This window comes from Microtus pennsylvanicus, chromosome 13 (genome assembly GCF_037038515.1).
Source record: "Microtus pennsylvanicus isolate mMicPen1 chromosome 13, mMicPen1.hap1, whole genome shotgun sequence".
Lineage (NCBI taxonomy): Eukaryota > Metazoa > Chordata > Mammalia > Rodentia > Cricetidae > Microtus > Microtus pennsylvanicus.
The window spans coordinates 64785221-64803446 of NC_134591.1; the positions used below are offsets into that span (position 1 = coordinate 64785221).

General features: G+C 46.2%; 1 protein-coding gene across 2 annotated transcripts in view; it reads right to left on the reverse strand.

Moving 5' to 3' along the window:
* Wdtc1 (WD and tetratricopeptide repeats 1) overlaps positions 1 to 18226 on the reverse strand; it is a 45615-nt gene that overhangs the window by 9057 nt on the left and 18332 nt on the right. Inside the window, exons 2-11 of one of the 2 annotated variants that reach the window (XM_075946410.1) lie at positions 17687 to 17833; positions 15302 to 15385; positions 10928 to 10974; positions 10452 to 10563; positions 7534 to 7721; positions 4877 to 5059; positions 3437 to 3531; positions 2771 to 2886; positions 737 to 809; positions 94 to 199 (exon numbers count right to left, since the gene is read on the reverse strand). In XM_075946410.1, coding sequence (XP_075802525.1) covers positions 94 to 199; positions 737 to 809; positions 2771 to 2886; positions 3437 to 3531; positions 4877 to 5059; positions 7534 to 7721; positions 10452 to 10563; positions 10928 to 10974; positions 15302 to 15385; positions 17687 to 17734 — 1052 coding nt within the window. In that variant the 5' untranslated portion in view covers positions 17735 to 17833. Of the gene's footprint in view, positions 1 to 93; positions 203 to 736; positions 810 to 2770; positions 2887 to 3436; positions 3532 to 4876; positions 5060 to 7533; positions 7722 to 10451; positions 10564 to 10927; positions 10975 to 15301; positions 15386 to 17686; positions 17834 to 18226 lie in introns of both variants that reach the window. The other variant, XM_075946409.1, reaches the window with a different exon arrangement.

The window sequence follows — 18226 nt, forward strand, 5'->3', positions numbered from 1 at the left end:
CCCCAGAAGAGATGTTTACAGGACATGTTTCTCCCTCCTGTCCAAAAGGTACAGCTAAGACATGGATTGGCCACAGAGGTCAGCTGGCCTCACCTGATACACCCCTTGCTTTCTGGCAGCCGGAAGCCATTGCTGTGAAGGTGTAGGCCATTAGATACGCCATTGGACACACCGTTGGTAGGCATCTTGCCATTCTGGACTTCTGGCAGGATGAAAAGAAAGCAACAGTACAACTCAGGAGGAGGCTTCCTTCCTCTGCATCCCTCTGGCTTCCATCATAGGATCTGATGGCTCCATTGTGAGACTGTTCTCCCAGGTCAAACCCAGCCCCAGAAAGCAAATCAGGACAGGCAGGCAATGGTATAAAGAAAAGCCCGCGCGCCCTCTGCTGGCTAAAGAGGATATAGCTTCTATCTGACATTTCCCACTGCTGACTCTGGAGAGGGAGGGAGGGGCTGGGGGTGGGGTGGCATGCATCAGCTGTAACCCAAAGAAATCTATTAGCCAGGATGAGAAGGCGAACGATTTCAAATTCTTAAGAGCCAAGCCATCTTCCTTGGGGGTGGGGTACAAAGCCTTGGGAAGACCTCTCCGACCTCTTGTGATCATCCTCACAAGGTCACTGTGGAGTCTGCTCCTTTTCCAGTACATGGACACAGGTCAGAGGCTTCTCCACAGGTGACAGTACTCAAGATCCCACCCACCTCAGCAGAGGTTCCCCAAGGGCAGAACTTACCCACTGGGTGGCATTTTCTAGGCAAGAGGAAGGTATATGGTCGTTGCTTGTAAGTCAGATCAAACAAATAAACCTGGAGTGAAGAGATGGGGCCATGAGGTGAGCTGTAGCTGAAGCACTGGCCAGGTCTTGGCAGCTTGAAGACGAGGGTCCTTAACTCACTGAGAACACTGAGCATGGAGTCAGAGCTAGCCAGGTCTCCCCGCAATGAACCATAAGCAGGGAACTCTTCCTAACCTTGACTCGGGGTAGCTGGATGATGTCCTCAGAGCCCTGGCTGGAGTAAGTCACTAACTGGGAGCACATTCTTAAATAAGATCCTAAAGTGAAAAGCTCCTAACAGCGACACTGCCAATTACCTCCCTCAGGAAGTAAACATTATCTGTTGTTAATACTTACTGAGTGTTATTTAATGCTTATTTTGTTCCAGAATTCTGCTAAATGTTCTATATGGACTTGCTCCAGAAAGTTAACTGAAGAGGCTATTAATATCATCATCCTTTCTGCAGACGAAGAAACAGAGACTCAGAATCTCACGCTTCCCCAGGGTCGTAAAGGACAGCATAGCCAGGACTCAGACCATGCAGGTGTGCTGTCCCTGACTCCTCTGCTAGGCCTTCCACTCATCCTCATGTGCCCTCAGGCCAGTGACCACCCATCCTCCAGCCCCTCTCCTGTGTATTTACACCTTGCTTTGCAATGGGTCACCGCCTCACTTCCCTTGTCTGCTTCCAGAAAACAGCAGGAGAGGAAACTGAGGCTCAGGGAAAATATAGACAATGCCTGAAGTCACTGTAAACAGCTAGTAAGTTACAGGTTGGCATTTGAGAACGGGCATATCGATCCCCCGGGCAAGTCTTCCTATGAAAATGAAGCTGGCCTTGAGGTCTCTATCTCCCGCAGCAGCCACCTGAGTGCTGAGGCTGCGGGTTCCACCGCACCTAGCCCAGCAACCATTATCTCTCTCTCTCTCCTTCTTTTCCCCGCCCAGTCAGACAGGGCACATATCACCATACCTGGTTTACCCAGTTTATGTGGTGCTAGGGATCAAACTGGGGTTTTGAGCATGCTAGGCAAGCACTCCGTCAAGTAAGTAACATCCTTAACCCATGGTCTGTCAATTTCCAGGTGTATGTTCTCTTTCATCTTCTTGTTAAAACTGAGTGTATGGTGCACATGTGAATGCAGAGTGCACGTGACAGGGCCTGGGCGGAGGTCAGAGGACAACTTTTCCCCTGTTTGTTTCCTGTAGTTCTGGTTAGCCTGAGACTCAAGATATAAGATTTAAGATCAAGCTCATCTTAAACTCCCAAGGATCTGCCTACTTCTGTTTCCCAACTGCTGGGATTAAAGGTGTGTGCACCACCATTTCCAGTCCCAGAAGTTAACTTGAGAGTTGGTTCTCTCCTTCTATCTGGGTACTTAAACAGCAAGTACATCTTTTATTTTTATTTTCTGTACACTGGCATAAGGAACTAGAGTCACAGATAGTTGTGAGATGCAATGTGGGTGATGGGAATTAAACCCTGGAAGAATAGCCAGTGCTCTTAACTGCTGAGCCATCTCTCTAGCTCCGAATAGCAAGCACTTTTTACCTGAGGAGCCATCTTCCTCATGGCAGACCAAATGAGGCGGATCAAAACCTACATTCTTATCCAAAATATCTTATCTGTCTAGTTCACTTAAAAAGAGGAAAATATGGAGCTGGAGAGATGGCTCAGTGGTTAAGAGAATTGCCTGCTCTTCCAAAGGTCATGAGTTCAATTCCTGGCAACCACATGGTGGCTCACAACCATCTGTAACGAGATCTGCTGCCCTCTTCTGGTCTGCAGACACACAGAGACAGAATGTTGTATACATAATAATAATTTAAAAAAAAAAAAAAGAGGAAAATAAAGACTAGGTTAGGGTAACTCTGCTGTAATCTGCATGTTACCCTCACATGTCACAATGCCATTTACAAGGAAGCTATTGCTTTGTCTGCTACGACAGACGGCACGCTGGTGGAGAGTCTCACCAGGCAGTAGAGCCTACCTGCTCTCCTCCCATGTTGACTAGCAGCTCTGTGCCATTGGGGCTGAAGGTCACATAAGTGGCAACCAGCACTCTCAGACGGCTATTATAGTCAGGTAACTTCACCGGCAGGTGACCTGTCATGAAGAAGACAATAACTCTCTAAGATCAAACTTCCACACTCGCTTATAGAGGCAGGGGACAGTGTAAAGACAGCCAAATTGAAAATGCTAGCAATCAACTTCATCATGGAGGCAGAGACAGTGTTGAGCACTTGGTATAGGCAATGGCCAGCAACTTATGTGTGTTCCCTCATTGAGTCATTCTGTATGTGAAGCAGGGTCTCGCTATGTAGTCCAGAATGGCTTCACGCTTACTAGTTATTCCAAATTATTGTTGTGATTTTGAACCTCCTTCCTTAGCTTCTAGAGTTCTATGATGATGACTGAGTTTTCGAGACAGGGTTTCTCTGGATAATAGTCGTGGCTGTATTTGAACTCACTCTGTAGACCAGGCTTAACCTTGAACTCATAGAGATCTGCCGGTCTCTGCCTCCCGAGTGCTGGGATTAAAGACATGTGCCACCATTGCCCGGCATGTTTTTTAATTTTCTGTTGTTCCCCTCTGCCCCCATGGACAGTCCCCAGAAAGAGCCCCGGTCTAGCTGAGAGCCAGGATGGGCCCTACCTGCCACATAATACTGCGCCGCACCGTCCGGAAGGGGCTTCTGCCGGTCACAGAAGGTGTGCACGCCGGCAGTAGGACTCTGCTTCATGCTCTTTCTGAGGAAAGGAAATCAGGCAGGTTAAAGCTCTAGCTCTGTCCCTGGCTAGGTGGGTCCCACTTCAGAGGATACCCACAGCTGTATCCCCAGAGCTAGAGAAGCATCTCTCTTCCTGCCAGGCAGCTCCAAGGTTTGCTCTTTAGATGCCTATGGACAGATTCGCCAGTAGTAGAGCAGGCTAGACCTGTCCTAGGATCAGGAAAAATCAAGGCTGTGGAGACTGCTCGGGTCTGAGACCACCCTCTCCTTCTTCTATCTTTTCTGAGACCGGGTCACATTAGTTAAGTAAGGCTTACTTCAGACTCAGCTCTGTAGAAAAGATGACCTTGAACCTTGCTCCTTTCCCTTCTACCTCCCAAGTGCCAGAATTATAGTAGTGTGCCACCATTCGTGATTTTACCTTTTCTTTTATGTTTAAAAATATTTTATTTTGGGGCTGGAGAGATGGTTCAGGGATTAAGAGCACTTGACTGTTCTTCCAGAGGTCTTGAGTTCAATTCCCAGCAACTACATGGTGGCCCACAACCATCTGTAAGGAGATCTGGTGCCCTCTTCTGGCTTGCAAGTGTACATGCAGGTAGAACACTGTATACATAATAAATATATCTTGAAAGATGATGTGACTATGTCTGCATGAGGGAATGAGCATGTGAGAAAAGGTGCTCCACCCAAAAGACCAGAAGAGGATGTCAGATTCCCCTGTAATTAGAGTTGTGAGCTACCATGTGGGTGCTGGAAATCAAATACTGGTTCTTGGTAAGAGCGGCTCTTAACCACTGAGCCATCTCTCCAGCTCTACTTTGAACTTTTTTCTTAAGTAAAATATGGACAAGTATGTCGTTCAGTGGCAGAGTACTTGCCGAGCACGTGCATAGTCTCATATTAATCCCAGTATCACAATAAATAAATAAATAAAATTATACATACAAAATATTACACATGTAAGACTCTAACTCTGTGGTCAGATGTAGAGGCCTGTGCCTTTAATCCCAGCAGTGGGAGGCATGTCTTTATGAGTTCAAGGTCAGTCTAGTCTATATAGCGAGTTCTAAGCCAGCCAAGACCTTATCTCAAAAAACAAAAAACAAAGGGGAGGGGAGAAAACAAGACTAACTCTGGGGTTGCAGAAATGGTTCCACTTGCCAAGTCTGATGACCCGAGTGCGAGTGACCTCTACACACGCACCATGGCACTTGTGAAACTATGTACGTCCCTCTGACCCACACACAGGTAAACAACTGTCTAACAGTGGGATAACTATCACGAGACGCACAGTGGTTCATGGGATGGAATTACAGGCAAATTACTATAAGAGAAAGGGTCCACAGGGTTACTGGTCGTACCTGTGGTTATGGATCATTCGGATGTCATAGAGTCTCACAAAGGGCCCACTGGCCCCTACTGCCAGGCAGTTGTTGTCCTGGGGATTGACTGTGAGGCACTTGGCCTCTACCATCGGGCCGCAGTACTCCGTCAGGTCAATCAGCACCTCTGAGTGTTTGCTGTTCTCCCGAAGGTCATACTGGCTGTGGGAGAAGACATAATTAGAGGCCAAGGTTCTTATGCCGAAAGCAGGGAGAACCCAGTCCTGGTGATGCAAGAGGAGATGCTGTCTACTGCGAGACAGCTGCCTAGAGTAAGCTTCTTCTATTTTTCAGACAAGGTCTCACTGTGTAGCTCTGGCTATCCTGGAAACTCATTATGTAGACCAGGCTGGCCTCCAATTCAGAGACAGAGATCCATTTGCCTCTGCCTCCCCCAAGTGCTGGGATTAAAGGCATGCGCCACTGCACCTGGCTTTATAGCAGGCATCTTAACACATTCTGATTTATCCTAAATTAATCCCTCACAGTATATACTACAGTTCAGATTTTATAAATGTCAACATTACAGCTACTGCTATTCTACCAGTGATTGCAAAAAATACTGAGGGAAACTGCACTGTTCATCCAATACTCTTTGAGTGTTTCATGTGAACCACCAGCCCTGTGCCACTAGAACACAGAGGCACCAAGAAATTAAATAAACTATCTGGGGTATCACAGCTACGAAGTACAGAGCAGGAATAACCTGCTAAGACTATGGCATGTAAATTATTTGTTAGCTGGGTGTCATGGCACATGCTTGTATAAACCCTAGTGTTCAGGAGGCTGAGGCAGGAGGATCATGAGGTCAAGGCCTGGTTACACAGTTGAGGATAGCCTGGGGTGCATAGGAAGATCTTGTTTTTAAAAACATCAATCAACTAAACAAACAAAAACCTCCAAGCCCCCACACCTCTTGGTTATGCTCTTCTTACTTTCTTCCAGGGAACAAGGGCTACGTGACAGTAAGAGAAAGGAGAGCAAAGCTTCCCTGAGAGCTGCCTGTGGACACCAAAGCCAGGCCAGCTCCACAGCCCCAGCAGGATGGCAAAGGAAAAGCCTAAATGTCTAAAGTAGGAGCACACCCCTGCTGCCACTACACAGGAACCTCCAGAATGGGGCGCAGCATCACCCGTTTCTTGCCTAGTCGCCTCTAATTGCCTCACACAATTCACTTGTCCTCCTAGGCCATCCTAACTGGAATGCTCTTCCTAAATAGTCTGACATCATTCTTCTGCCACTTGATGCCTGCAGCCTGAGTTTATGAAAGCCCACAGCAGTCCGACTCTTTTTTTTTTTTTTTTTTTTTTTTTTGGTTTTTCGAGACAGGGTTTCTCTGTGGTTTTGGAGCCTGTCCTGGAACTAGCTCTTGTAGACCAGGCTGGTCTCGAACTCACAGAGATCCGCCTACCTCTGCCTCCCAAGTGCTGGGATTAAAGGCGTGCGCCACCACCGCCCGGCTAACAGTCCGACTCTTAAGACCCAATTTCACACACCAGCTTTCTATGTGGTCTAGTTATAATCAGCTTCCTCTCCCCTCTCCCCGGGCTAGGTTTTCAAGTATGCTAAGTGAGCGCTCTACTACTGAGTTGTGTCCCCAGCCTACACTACAGCATCCTGCACCTTGTATGTGTGGTGAATCCACCCTGCCGCCTCTTGCCCACCCACCTCTCATCTGCTCTTGAAGGCCCAGCTTATGATCACGTACTGTTAGGATGTCTCCACTACCTGTGCCTCGTCTAGGTCCTCGGGGTTCTTCTACCTGAGGCTCAAGGCTGCTTGGTTTCCTCCCGTCTGGCCCTGAGAACAGGTCAGCAAGTGCTTCCTGAACACGCCACTGACCCAGGCTGTCATTCAAGTACCGTGTGTTTTATATGCATGTTCTCCACTGTCATACTCAGATCAACAAAGGGGATATTATGATTATTCTATTTTAGAGACAAAGAGACTAAAGTTCAGAGGTAAAGTGGCCTTTCAGACTTAACACTGAAAGAACTAGCATTTGACCTGGTATGCCTGGCTTCAAAGGTCTGCTTCTAACTACACTGTTATGAGCTTACACATTACTTAGAAGGTTCTCTACAGTAGCATAGAGAAGATAAGAAAGGGTGGCCAGTTGAAGCAGTTTGGAGAAGTGAGGGAAAAGTTGTGAGGCCGCATCTGGAGGAAGCAGTTACAGCAAGGCAGTGGCGCTATCACAGAGCATGCTGGGCTGTTCTTGTAACCCCATCCGCTCAGGAAGCAAAGGGGCTCCACGGAGGCAGGAGTTGGAAACCAGCCTGAGTAACAGAGAGACCATCTCCCTCTCCAAACAAGAGTGGAGGCCTCTGAGAATGAGCACGCTTGTCTCAACACCCAATCCTTATCACGAAAAGGGGCGGTGGTGGTTTAGCTCAGTGGTAGAGAATTTATCTGGTATGCAAGAGACCCTGGGTTTGAGTCCCAGCACCCCTAAAAGGAGAGAGGGGCAATAGCACCCATCTTTGTCTGAAAAGGTCAGAGGTAAATATGCAGCTGCACAGGACACTGGAACTGTAGGGAGAGGTGCCAGGTCTGTGGAAGGTGGCATTATGGCAGGGGGCACAACCCACTGCCACTGAGGCAGAGGACATGCCATTTCACGCAGAGACACTTACCGGATAAGCCCATCCTCGGCGGCGCTCCAGAATGTGTTAGGCCACATGGGTGCTGTGGCAATGCGCTTCACCCGGTTTGTATGGTCTCCAAACATGTGAATCGTCTCCTTTACCGTCAGGTCATGGACATGAACCTTGGAGTCAGCTGCCCCCGTGATCAAGATTCTGTCTCCGGCATGAGGCAGGAACTGCTCAGAAGAAATTACATGATTAGCAGGAGTCAGGGTGGAGCTGGCTACTGAAGGAGACTGGCCTGGATGTCAGCATGTCCTTTCCCTCTCAAGTCACTTAAGAAAATAAGTTTATCAAGCTCACCAAAATAACTTAGGATGGGAAGCAGCAGCCTAGCAGCCTTCAAGGTTAAAATGAAGATATTTTATATACGAGCTCATGTGGTTAGGGTGGTCACGACTTACACTAAGCTGCTTTACCTAAGGAGCCCCTTTCCTCTGCGTCTTCTCCAAGCAGAAGCTGAGTGGACGATAATCTTCACTTCACTTACTAAGAATTTCCAAATACCAGTCAACAACACGTTTCCTTGCTGACACCGAAAATAACCGCATTACAACTGGGAGGCTGGGAGTGAGTCCTGTGCCGAACGTTCACACAGGATGTGTAAGAACTAAGACCAACCCTAGCACAAAGAAAACTACCTTTGAGGGGCATGGGCTAAGAGATGTTTAACGTGTTCAACTTCTTCTGTGGAAAAATTGGGGAATCAGGTAACAAAGATTAGAAACTATTCCTATCTTGCTGGGCGATGGTGGCGCACACTTTAACCTCAGCACTCGGGAGGCAGAGGCAGGCGGATCTCTGTGAGTTCAAGGCCAGCCTGGTCTACAGAGTGAGTTCCAATACAGCCAGGGCTGCACAGAGAGACCTCATCTCAAAAGACAAAAAGCAACAAAACCAGAACCACAACAAAACCATTCCTTTCTTTTGACCTAAAACTCTCACTTAAAGAACTAAAACAAAAGAAAGGATCTGGGCAAAAGTGCTCAGCACAGCACTCCTGACAATGCCAAAGAGTAGGAAGAGTTCAGTGGGGAAGGTCTGGCCACCGTAAAGATGACAGCCATCGCCCGGTAAAGTGGAGCACAGCACTCCAGGTGACATGTGGCAAGAACAAAGCAGTTGCAAACGTGGCCTCGTGGACAAATACAACACAGCTTTATCTTCCTAACTTGAGGAAGATAGGGTTTGGCATGGCTATCAGTTGAGTATCTCTCCCCCTCCTTCCTTGTAATGGGACAGACACCTGCACGGAGAATGTTAGGCGAGGGCTCGACCACAGAGCTAGACCCCAGCTCTCTTTTTAGTATTTATTTGGAAGAGTGAAGAAATTACACTTTTCTGCCTGGAGGTAGCACAGATCCTGGCTAGCCACAGCACAGACAGGTGAGCCCTCACTGCAGCCGCATTTGTAATGTGTCATGGTTGCCACTGGGGGGAGCACATGGGTGAAATACTGTAGTGCCTATGGTTGATGTTTTGACTACCTCAATCAAAAATGAGTCATTTCTCTGCTTTTCTTAAAAAACGAAAAACTAGGGCTGGCAAGATTGCTCAGTGGATAAAGGCACTTCCCAAACAATCCTGGTGAATTGGGACCAATCCCAGGGACCCACAAGAACGAGAGAACCAATCCAAGAAGCTGTCCTGACTTCCACACACCTGCTGTGGCACCCATGCCCCCTCTCCCATATCACATACATACATAAATAACATACTTTTGAAAATGCATTCTTAAAACACCAAAAATGCCAGAAGAGGCAGATAAAGAGTTGTGTCTTGCACCAAGGGCCAGTAAGTGAGTGTATGTCTTACTATACAGTACGGGCTGGTCAGTAGAATCATGAGCCACGCTGTAGCTGTTCTGCTTCGAGAAAAATACCTAATAATCTAAGTGACCCTGCAATACTGTATAGCCAAAGGCTCCCCCAAACTCCCACAACCAGGACCAGCAGTGGCCAACAGCCCAAATGGCCTCTATGATATCCGTATGACTGAGACCAGGTCAGAGCCTTCCCTAGGCCTGTAAGCTAGTCAGTACAGGCAGCCTATCTCTAGAACCCATCTTCTTAGAAGAGTTGAGTTTCCATGCAACTGTGCCTCCTTGTGCACCAGGGATTGTATTATACCAGGAAACTTTTTTTCCAAATTATACCGTGTCTAAATTTATTGGGAATAAACCACCTGGCATCAGACTCCCCAAAGTCTTGATCCGGGCTGACGAGGTCAATCTACACCAAGTTCTCATTCTCGCCTCACCGTGGTTCGTTTCCCTATCTGATACTTAACGGAGACCCCCACACCCTGATAAACACCCAAAGGGCTGTCCAACCTTCTTCAGCCAGACATGTGGCAAATGCCTCTAATCCCAGAATGCAGGAGGCAGAGGCAGGTGGATTTCTATAAGTTCAAGGGCAGTCTGGTCTACAGAGCGAGACCCTGTATTAAAAAAATAAACAACTTTCTTCATGGAGCCCCAAGCAGACAGTCCTTTCCATCTCCAGGCTACACGTGATTCTAAGGCCTCATGCTTACTTCTAGGTTTGCTCTCTAGGATCAAGACAGCAGTTTCCGGGGAGGAGCGGACTGTAGACTCACGCTATAGCTCTGTGGGTAGAGTACTTGCCTAGCATCTGCGAAGTGCTAGGTTCCATCCCAGCACCAAACAAACTTACTTCTTATACCACCACACAAACAAAAAGATAAAAATGTAATAAATAGAAATGGATCTTGAGCTGGCCAGTTGGTTCTGAGAAGAACATAAAGAGACAGGCTTTAAGCCCCACTAATACTCAGACCACAGGGACAGCTGCAAGTTAGGATCCACAGTACACACTACACCAGCACAGCACGTTCACAGCCACGCCCACAGCCCAGTTCTGCCCAGCGGGGTTTGTCTTACTCACCTTGACAGAGAAGATATTTGCTGTGTGCCCTGTGTGCATGGAGAGCAGCTTCTTGTGATGCAGTGGGTCCCACACAATGGTGTGCTGGTCATCGGAACCAGAGGCCAGCAAGCTGTGGGCAGAGTTAGGAGCTCTGACTTCAAGTTCCCAGGGTGCCTCTTCCCTATCCCCATTCCCAGAGGGTAAGGAGGTAGGCACACAGAACTCAAAGGACAGTAGATGTTGCAGAGTTTAAGGTTAGCTTGTAAATGTTAGTAGATTCTATTTCACTTGGCTGAGAATTTTCAAGGTTTTCCCAATACACCCACCTAAGTAAACCAGGGTCTGGAGGTTCACCCAAACTTCCATCGCATTTGGGTTAATAGTTTATTGTGTTGGCGGTCATGGGCAGTGTCTATCTCCTTAGAAATACCAAAGTGAGGAGCCCTCTTCTTCCGACTTCCCTGACCCCTCTGGCCCCTCTAGCACATACTTACTCTCCTTTCTCATTCCACTCCAGACAGTTGACACATCCGGAGTGACCCTGAGGAGGGAACAGAGGGTTAGGAAGAGAGCTGATTGGACAGTCTCCTGGGAAGCACAATGCCTAGAAGTGGGATAAAGCAAGCAAACCAGTCTCTCTTTCAGTATTTGTAAGGGACATGTGGCGGTCAGAAGTAAACAGAACTTTATATCCTGTGTCTCACAGCATATAAAGGACTTTCTCACAAAGTCTCAGTTGACACTGAACACCTGAGCTATAAAGGGTAGACTTTATCATTCCATTTTGCAGAAAAAACATACATGAATAACTAGAAATAAAAACCAAAAACTTCTGCCGCATCCCTGGAAGGCACAGGTACAGCTCCCTCAGGGGACAAGTTCAGGGACGGAATGTTTGCGGTATCTTTGCAGTTCCATGTTTCACTCATTTATTCCTCCATCCTCACTCCCTACCTAGAGATTAACGCAGAAAGCTAAGTTGGGCTAGAGTATCTTAAGGGTTTTACTTAGAGAGAGAGAGAGAGAGAGAGAGAGAGAGAGTGGGGCTGGAGAGAAAGTGGGCGTACACTTACTGTTCTTGCAGAGAATCCAGGTTCGATTCCCAGCACCCACTTGGTGGCTCAAAGCCGCCTGTAACTCTAGTTCCAGGGGATCTGGTGCCTTCTTCTGACCTCAGGCACATGAAGGCAAAACACTCAAACACATGAAATAAAACAATAAATCTTAAGAAAGAAACAGAGAAAGTGAGGCAGACACTAGTGAATGGTGAAAGCGCAGGGAGAAATGGTAAGAAGGGGCAGCCCCAGAGTTCACAGCAGAGGCAGGAGGATTTCTGTGAACCCAAGGCCAGCCTGGCTAGAGAGTGAGTCCCAGGACAGCCAGGGCTACACAGACAAACCCTGTCTCGAAGCAAAACAAAACAAAAAGAATCAACCACTACTACCACAAAAAATGATCTATCTATAGCTACATACTTCAATTCCTGATGTAACAGGAATTCCTGTAGGTAAGGCGACAGCCCTAACTTGCAACAGGTGCTTTTTCCTTCTACTGAGCCCGCATCTACTACATACCCCTGCAGTCTTTTTACGTTTACTTCTACTGAGCACTGAGCATATAGTAGGCATGTTTCTACATGTGAGTGCTACTGTGAAAAAATACAGGGAACTCTAGCGAGAGGAAAATCCCTACAAGGTCAGCCAGGTTAGTCAGGCAGTGGCTGAGTGCTATGAAACCACAAAGCAGGTGTCGGGACCTCCGCGACTGCCTCTCCCGACAGGCCGTCCTCACTGCTGCTTCCCTCCGGGTCTAGATACACTGCCCGCATATATAGTGCACACTGTTTGCCTGAATACGTGAGGGAATTAGAGACGCTTTCCTACTTTTCTTCTCAGGTGATTACAACATGAATTTACTTCATTATCTAAAGGAAGCGTCGACAACTTTTTCTGTAAGGGGCCAAACAATAGATATTTTAGGTTCTGTATACCATATGGTCTCTGTATGAATCATTCAATTCTGCTGTTGAATCGCTAAAACAGACAGACAATACATAAATGAATGAGTGTGGCTGTGCTCCAATAAAACTTTATTTATAAGAACAGGTGGCAGTGTACTTGAGCTCATATGGAAATGCAAAGGACTCAGAATAGCTAAACAATCTTGCAAAAGAATAAAGTTGGAAGGCTCATATGCCCTAATTTCCCAAGTTGCTTCACAGTGGTACTGGGATAAGGACAGATATTTTGGTCAATGCTTTACACGTTTGGATTCTTAATACAATTCAACTGTCTTTGCAACAAATGGTGCTGGGACAACTGGATGCCACATGGGGTGGGGATGCAGTTCAGTGGCGCAGCACTTGCCTGAAATGTGCAAGTGCTAGGCTTGACCCAGGACACCATCATGAACAACCAAAGAATTTAGTGTCAGGCTGGAAAGATGCCTCAGTATTCAAGGCTAGGTTCACATTTGAAACCTTAAGGATGAAGTTGGGTCACCCTTAGGGACCTTATTTTTGCGATTCCTACCTCAATGGATCTCCTTACTGAACTTAGTTTCCATACACATACATATGGATCAAAGAACTACACCTACTCTCTAAAACAATATAACTATTGGACGAAAACACAAATATAAAATTTCATGACCTTGAATTAGCAATGATGATATAAATGTAACACTGAAAGCAAGGTGAGAAAAAAAAACAAAAAAAACAGGGCAGATGAGAGGACTCAGGGTGTCGGCACACCTCTGCTCAGCCTGCACCTGAGCTTGGTCCCTGGGACCTGCACAGGGAAAGAGAGAAATGGCTCCTTCCAGTTGTAATTGGGCCTCCTCCACAGGTGTGTGTGCCCCACTCACACACAATAAATAAATGTAAAATTTTTTAAATTTTTTTTATGATTTATTTAACTTTATTTTATATTCATTGATATAAAGGTGTTAAATTCCCCAGAACTGAATTTTCAGACTGTGAGCTGCCATGTGGGTGCTGGGAATTGAACCCAGGTCTTCTGGAAGAACAGTCAGTGCTCTTAACCATTGAGCCATCTCTCCAGCCCCGTAAAAATTTTTTTAAAATATTTATTTATTTATCATGTATATAGTTCTGTCTGTGTATATGCCTGCAGGCCAGAAGAGGGCACCAGATCTCATTACAGATGGTTGTGAGCCACCATGTGGTTGTTGGGAATTGACCTCAGGACCTTTGGAAGAGCAGGCAATGCTCTTAACCTCTGAGCCATCTCTCCAACCCCCTAAATGTAAAAATTTAAAAGAGAAACTAAACAGCTACCCAGTGTCGCTGGGGTCTATGTCTAATCCCAGCAGTAGGCAGCTGAGACAGGAGGGTCTGAAATTCAAGGGCAGCTTTGGGGTGTACTGCAAAATCCTGTCCCAAGAAATTGACAATACTGAGTAGCTGTAAGTCAGCTACTCTACTCTTAGGTACGCAAAGAGATCTAAAACTCTGTCTTTACACAAAAACAGGCGCATGACAACTCGGAGCAGCACAGACACATACAATGTAAGGCCTACTTTGACACTTCCATGCCACGGTTTATATACAGGCTACGGCGCTTCTTTGACATGCCAACTTGAATCCGTCTAATTTGAATTTATGCTCAAATTACACAAGAAACAAAACGGAAATAAAAGGCCATCACCACCACGCCTGGTGGCCCACACCTGCAACTCTAACACAGGACATGGAAGCAGAAGGGTCAGAAGTTCAACAACAGTCTTGGGTAAATTCAAGTCTAATCTAGGCTACAAATAAATACTGTTTCAGAAATAGTAACAAGAGAAAAGAAATAAAGGCAAATTGAGGAGGTGAGATGCGTATTTGGCTCCAGTACTAGCAGGTTCCTGATGGGCAGATTCAGCCAGGCACAGGGGGAAAACAGGAGTCAGGATTATGGCATTTGCATCTGTGCTGAACATGTAAAGACATTTTTTTCCCTCATCATTATCCTAAAATGATACAGGATTCTATTAGGTATTAAAAACAATCTAAAGATGTTGTAAAGTGTTCAGGAGTATGTTTGTAGGTTATATGCAAATGACATATCATTTTATACAAAACCTTGAACATTTAAAGATACTTGTACCTGTGAAAAGTTCTAGAAACCCTTCCTCCCAAAGCATAGCAGGGGATGACTGCATAATACATGTAATTTAAGAATAATATTAAGGGGGCTGGAGAGATGGCTCAGAGGTTAAGAGCACTGGCTGCTCTTCCAGAGGTCCTGAGTTCAATTCCCAGCAACCACATGGTGGCTCACAACCATCTGTAATGAGATCTGGCGCCCTCCTCTGGCACGCGGGCATACACTGAGGCAGAATGTTGTATACATAATAAATAAGTAAATCTTTAAAAAAAAAAAAAGAATAATATTAAGAAAATCCGGGACAGTTAAGTACACACTGCTCACAAAGAGGACCTGACTGAGTTCAGCTCGTGCACTCACTTGGGTGTTCACAATATAAGCCCAGCTCTAGAGGAATCTGATGCTTTGGCATCCAAGAGTAACTGTACACACATGAACCCACATACACCTAGTTAAAAACACAAACCCAGCTAAGTGTGATGGTGCACACCTTTAACCCCGGCACAGCAGGTGGACCTGCACACAGAGGATGGGAAACAGGCCGTGTGGATATAGGACGCAAATTCCATCTCTTTCTCTTTCTCTCTCTTTTGGTGTTAGACAGGGTTTCTCTGTGTAAGTCCTGGAGCTGTCCTGGAATGCGCTTTATAGACCAGGCTGGCCTCAAACTCACAGAGATCCGCCTGCCTCTGCCTCCCAAGTGCTGGGATTAAGGGCGTGTGCCACCACCGCCTAGCTAAAAATTGGATCTCTTACCTGAAGCTCTGCTTCCAGGCCCAGCCGCCGGATAAATGGATCAGTGACATGATATCGCCGTTCAAAGCTCAGGGCACCCCGCTCCTAGGGACAGAAATGAAGTTGTGGTTTCTTTGGTTCAATATTATTTAATATCTAACTTGCTTTTTCATTTCTTTTTCTTTTCTTTTTCTTTTCTTTTTTTTTTTTTTTTGGTTTTTTGAGACAGGGTTTCTCTGTGGCTTTGGAGCCTGTCCTGGAACTAGCTCTGTAGACCAGGCTGGTCTCGAACTTACAGAGATCCGCCTGCCTCTGCCTCCCGAGTGCTGGGATTAAAGGCGTGCGCCACCACCGCCCGGCCTCTAACTTGCTTTTTCAAAATGTGTTTTATGTGAATGGGTGTTTTGTCTCCATGTTCATCTATGACCATGTGCAAGCGAGCCTGCTAGGTGCAAGTCAGAAGAGGGTGTTGGATCCCCTGGAACTGAAATTGTAGACAGCTGGGAATCAAACCCAAGTCCTCTGGAAGAACAGTTAGTGCTTTAAACTTACTGAGTCATCTCTCTAATCTCCAATATATTTAACTTTTCTATACTCAACCCTATGCTGGGCACGATAAGAAACAGAAAATATAACAGAGAATTGGAAAACAAAAACAAAAGAAAACGGAATGTTTCCATATTTTGGATGGAAGAGCATTGCCTCTGGGATACACTGTGTAAGTGCATACACATGCATATACAAAATCACCTTCTGGTACTGAGCCCTAAAAACAGTTCCTGTCTTGGCCACCCAGTCCAACAAAATCCCCCAAAGACCTCCAAAACCAAAATTAAGTATTCAGCAATACCAGGTGAAGCAGACAAATGCAGACTATGTACACCCAAGCTCTTGGCTCCTATCAGGGCACATATTACACTCAGTTCATCCACATGAAACTCCATGCACCAAAGGCTACATAAGTCTGCTTTTGAAAACGGGTCTCACTGTGTAGTCCTAGCTGGAACTTGTTATGTAGGTGAAGCCAGCCTTGAACTCACTGAGCTCCACCTGCTCTGAGGGCTGAGATTAAAGGTATGTATCACCACACCCCACTGATTGCTATGTAATTGAATTTCTTTTTAGTTTAAGAAAGTTCTAGGGCCAGGCGTTGGTGGCGCACGCCTTTAATCCCAGCACTCGGGAGGCAGAGGCAGGCGGATCTCTGTGAGTTTGAGGCCAGCCTGGTCAACAAGCGGTAGTTCCAGAACAGGCTCCAAAGCTACAGAGAAACCCTGTCTCGAAAAAATAAAAAAAAAAAAAAAAAAAAAGTTCTAGGGCTGGAGAGATGGCTCAGAGGTTAAGAGCATTGCCTGCTCTTCCAAAGGTCCTGAGTTCAATTCCCAGCAACCACATGGTGGCTCACAACCATCTGTAATGGGGTCTGGTGTTCTCTTCTGGCCGGCAGGCATATACACAGACAGAATATTGTATACATAATAAATAAATAAATAAATAAATATTTTTTTTAAAAGAAAGTTCTAGCATTTAACTTTTCAAAGGTACTATCACTTAACAACAACAAAAACATTAGAGCACAGGCAAACAGAGTGACCAGTCTTCAGGCAGTTCCACTATTCAGGCTCTTGGGGTTCTTACTAGAGGTGTATATATGCCTTGCTCGAAACTATTCTAAGCTTCAGTCGTCCTATTCTGGAGTCTCCCTGAGGCTGCCTCGCTAACTGAACCCACCTGCCCAGTCACTCTCGCATCTCACAGGTAACGTTGCCTTCACATGGAGACTGCAGGACAGGCTCTAGTGCAAGGGAGCCTTAAAGAAGATCGGCCTCAGGCTGCAACTCAGCAGCTGGAGCAGTGAAGAGGCTAGAACTTATACTCATATGCACCCCCATACTGATGGCTCACCAGCCTACATTAATCTTAGCAATGGAGACACAAATATGGGGAACAGGGGAGCCTTCATGAATTCCATGTACTTGAAAAAAATTGAGAAGACAGGAGACCTTGATTCTGTCCTCAGTCTGCTACGAGCAGGCTATGTGACTTTAGGTAAGTCACCACTGTAGACCTGTCTTTTGTTTTGTTTTGTTTTTTTTGGGGGGGGGGGTCATCTTTAAATGAATCTATAGGGTGGCAGTGGATCTCAACCTGTGGGTTGCAACCCCTTTGGGGTTGGAATGACCCTTTCACAGGGGTCACCTAAGACCACGAGAAAACACAGATACTCACACTACAATTCACAACAGAAGCAACATTACAGGTAAGAAGTAGTAATGAAAATAATTTTAGGGTTTGGGGTCCCAACATGAGAAACTGTATTAATCGGTTGCAGCATTAGGAAGGTTGAGAACCACTGTAGGAGAAAAAAGTGTCTAAGGCACTGGTTAGAAGGTCCAGGCTGCTTACCTTGATTTGCCTACGAATGAGGTCTCTAGTAATGTTGACTTTTGCCATCTTCTCTTAATGGTTCAACAGAAGAAAGCTACAGAAGGATCTTCAAGACCCTTGCACATTCCAACCAAGCCCAGGTCCACAAGACAAGCATTTAATTACCTGTAAGAAAAACAAAAAGCGCCATCAAGCCTTGGGAATGGAATAGGTACCTTCACAAGCCTGGTCCCACTCCTAAGACAGCCCACTAGCCCACTCAGTAATTTATGACATGGGGGGCTGGCCCTGCTCCGCGGTACTCAAGAACTCCTGAGTGGGTAAAGATCAAACACAGTGACTCATAACCACAGGGAGCACTGAGCAAGCACGTAAGGAGTCGTGATGCCTAACCAGGAATGGCTGTGGATGCAGGAAGGAAAACGGCAAAACAAATGTCGATGTCCACTTGTTCCATCACACCACTGGCGAACTATCTGAACTATCACACTTTAGATCCAAGACCCTCAGCCAGACTCTCCCACAAATCAGTACCATAGACAGTTTCACAAAATCAAA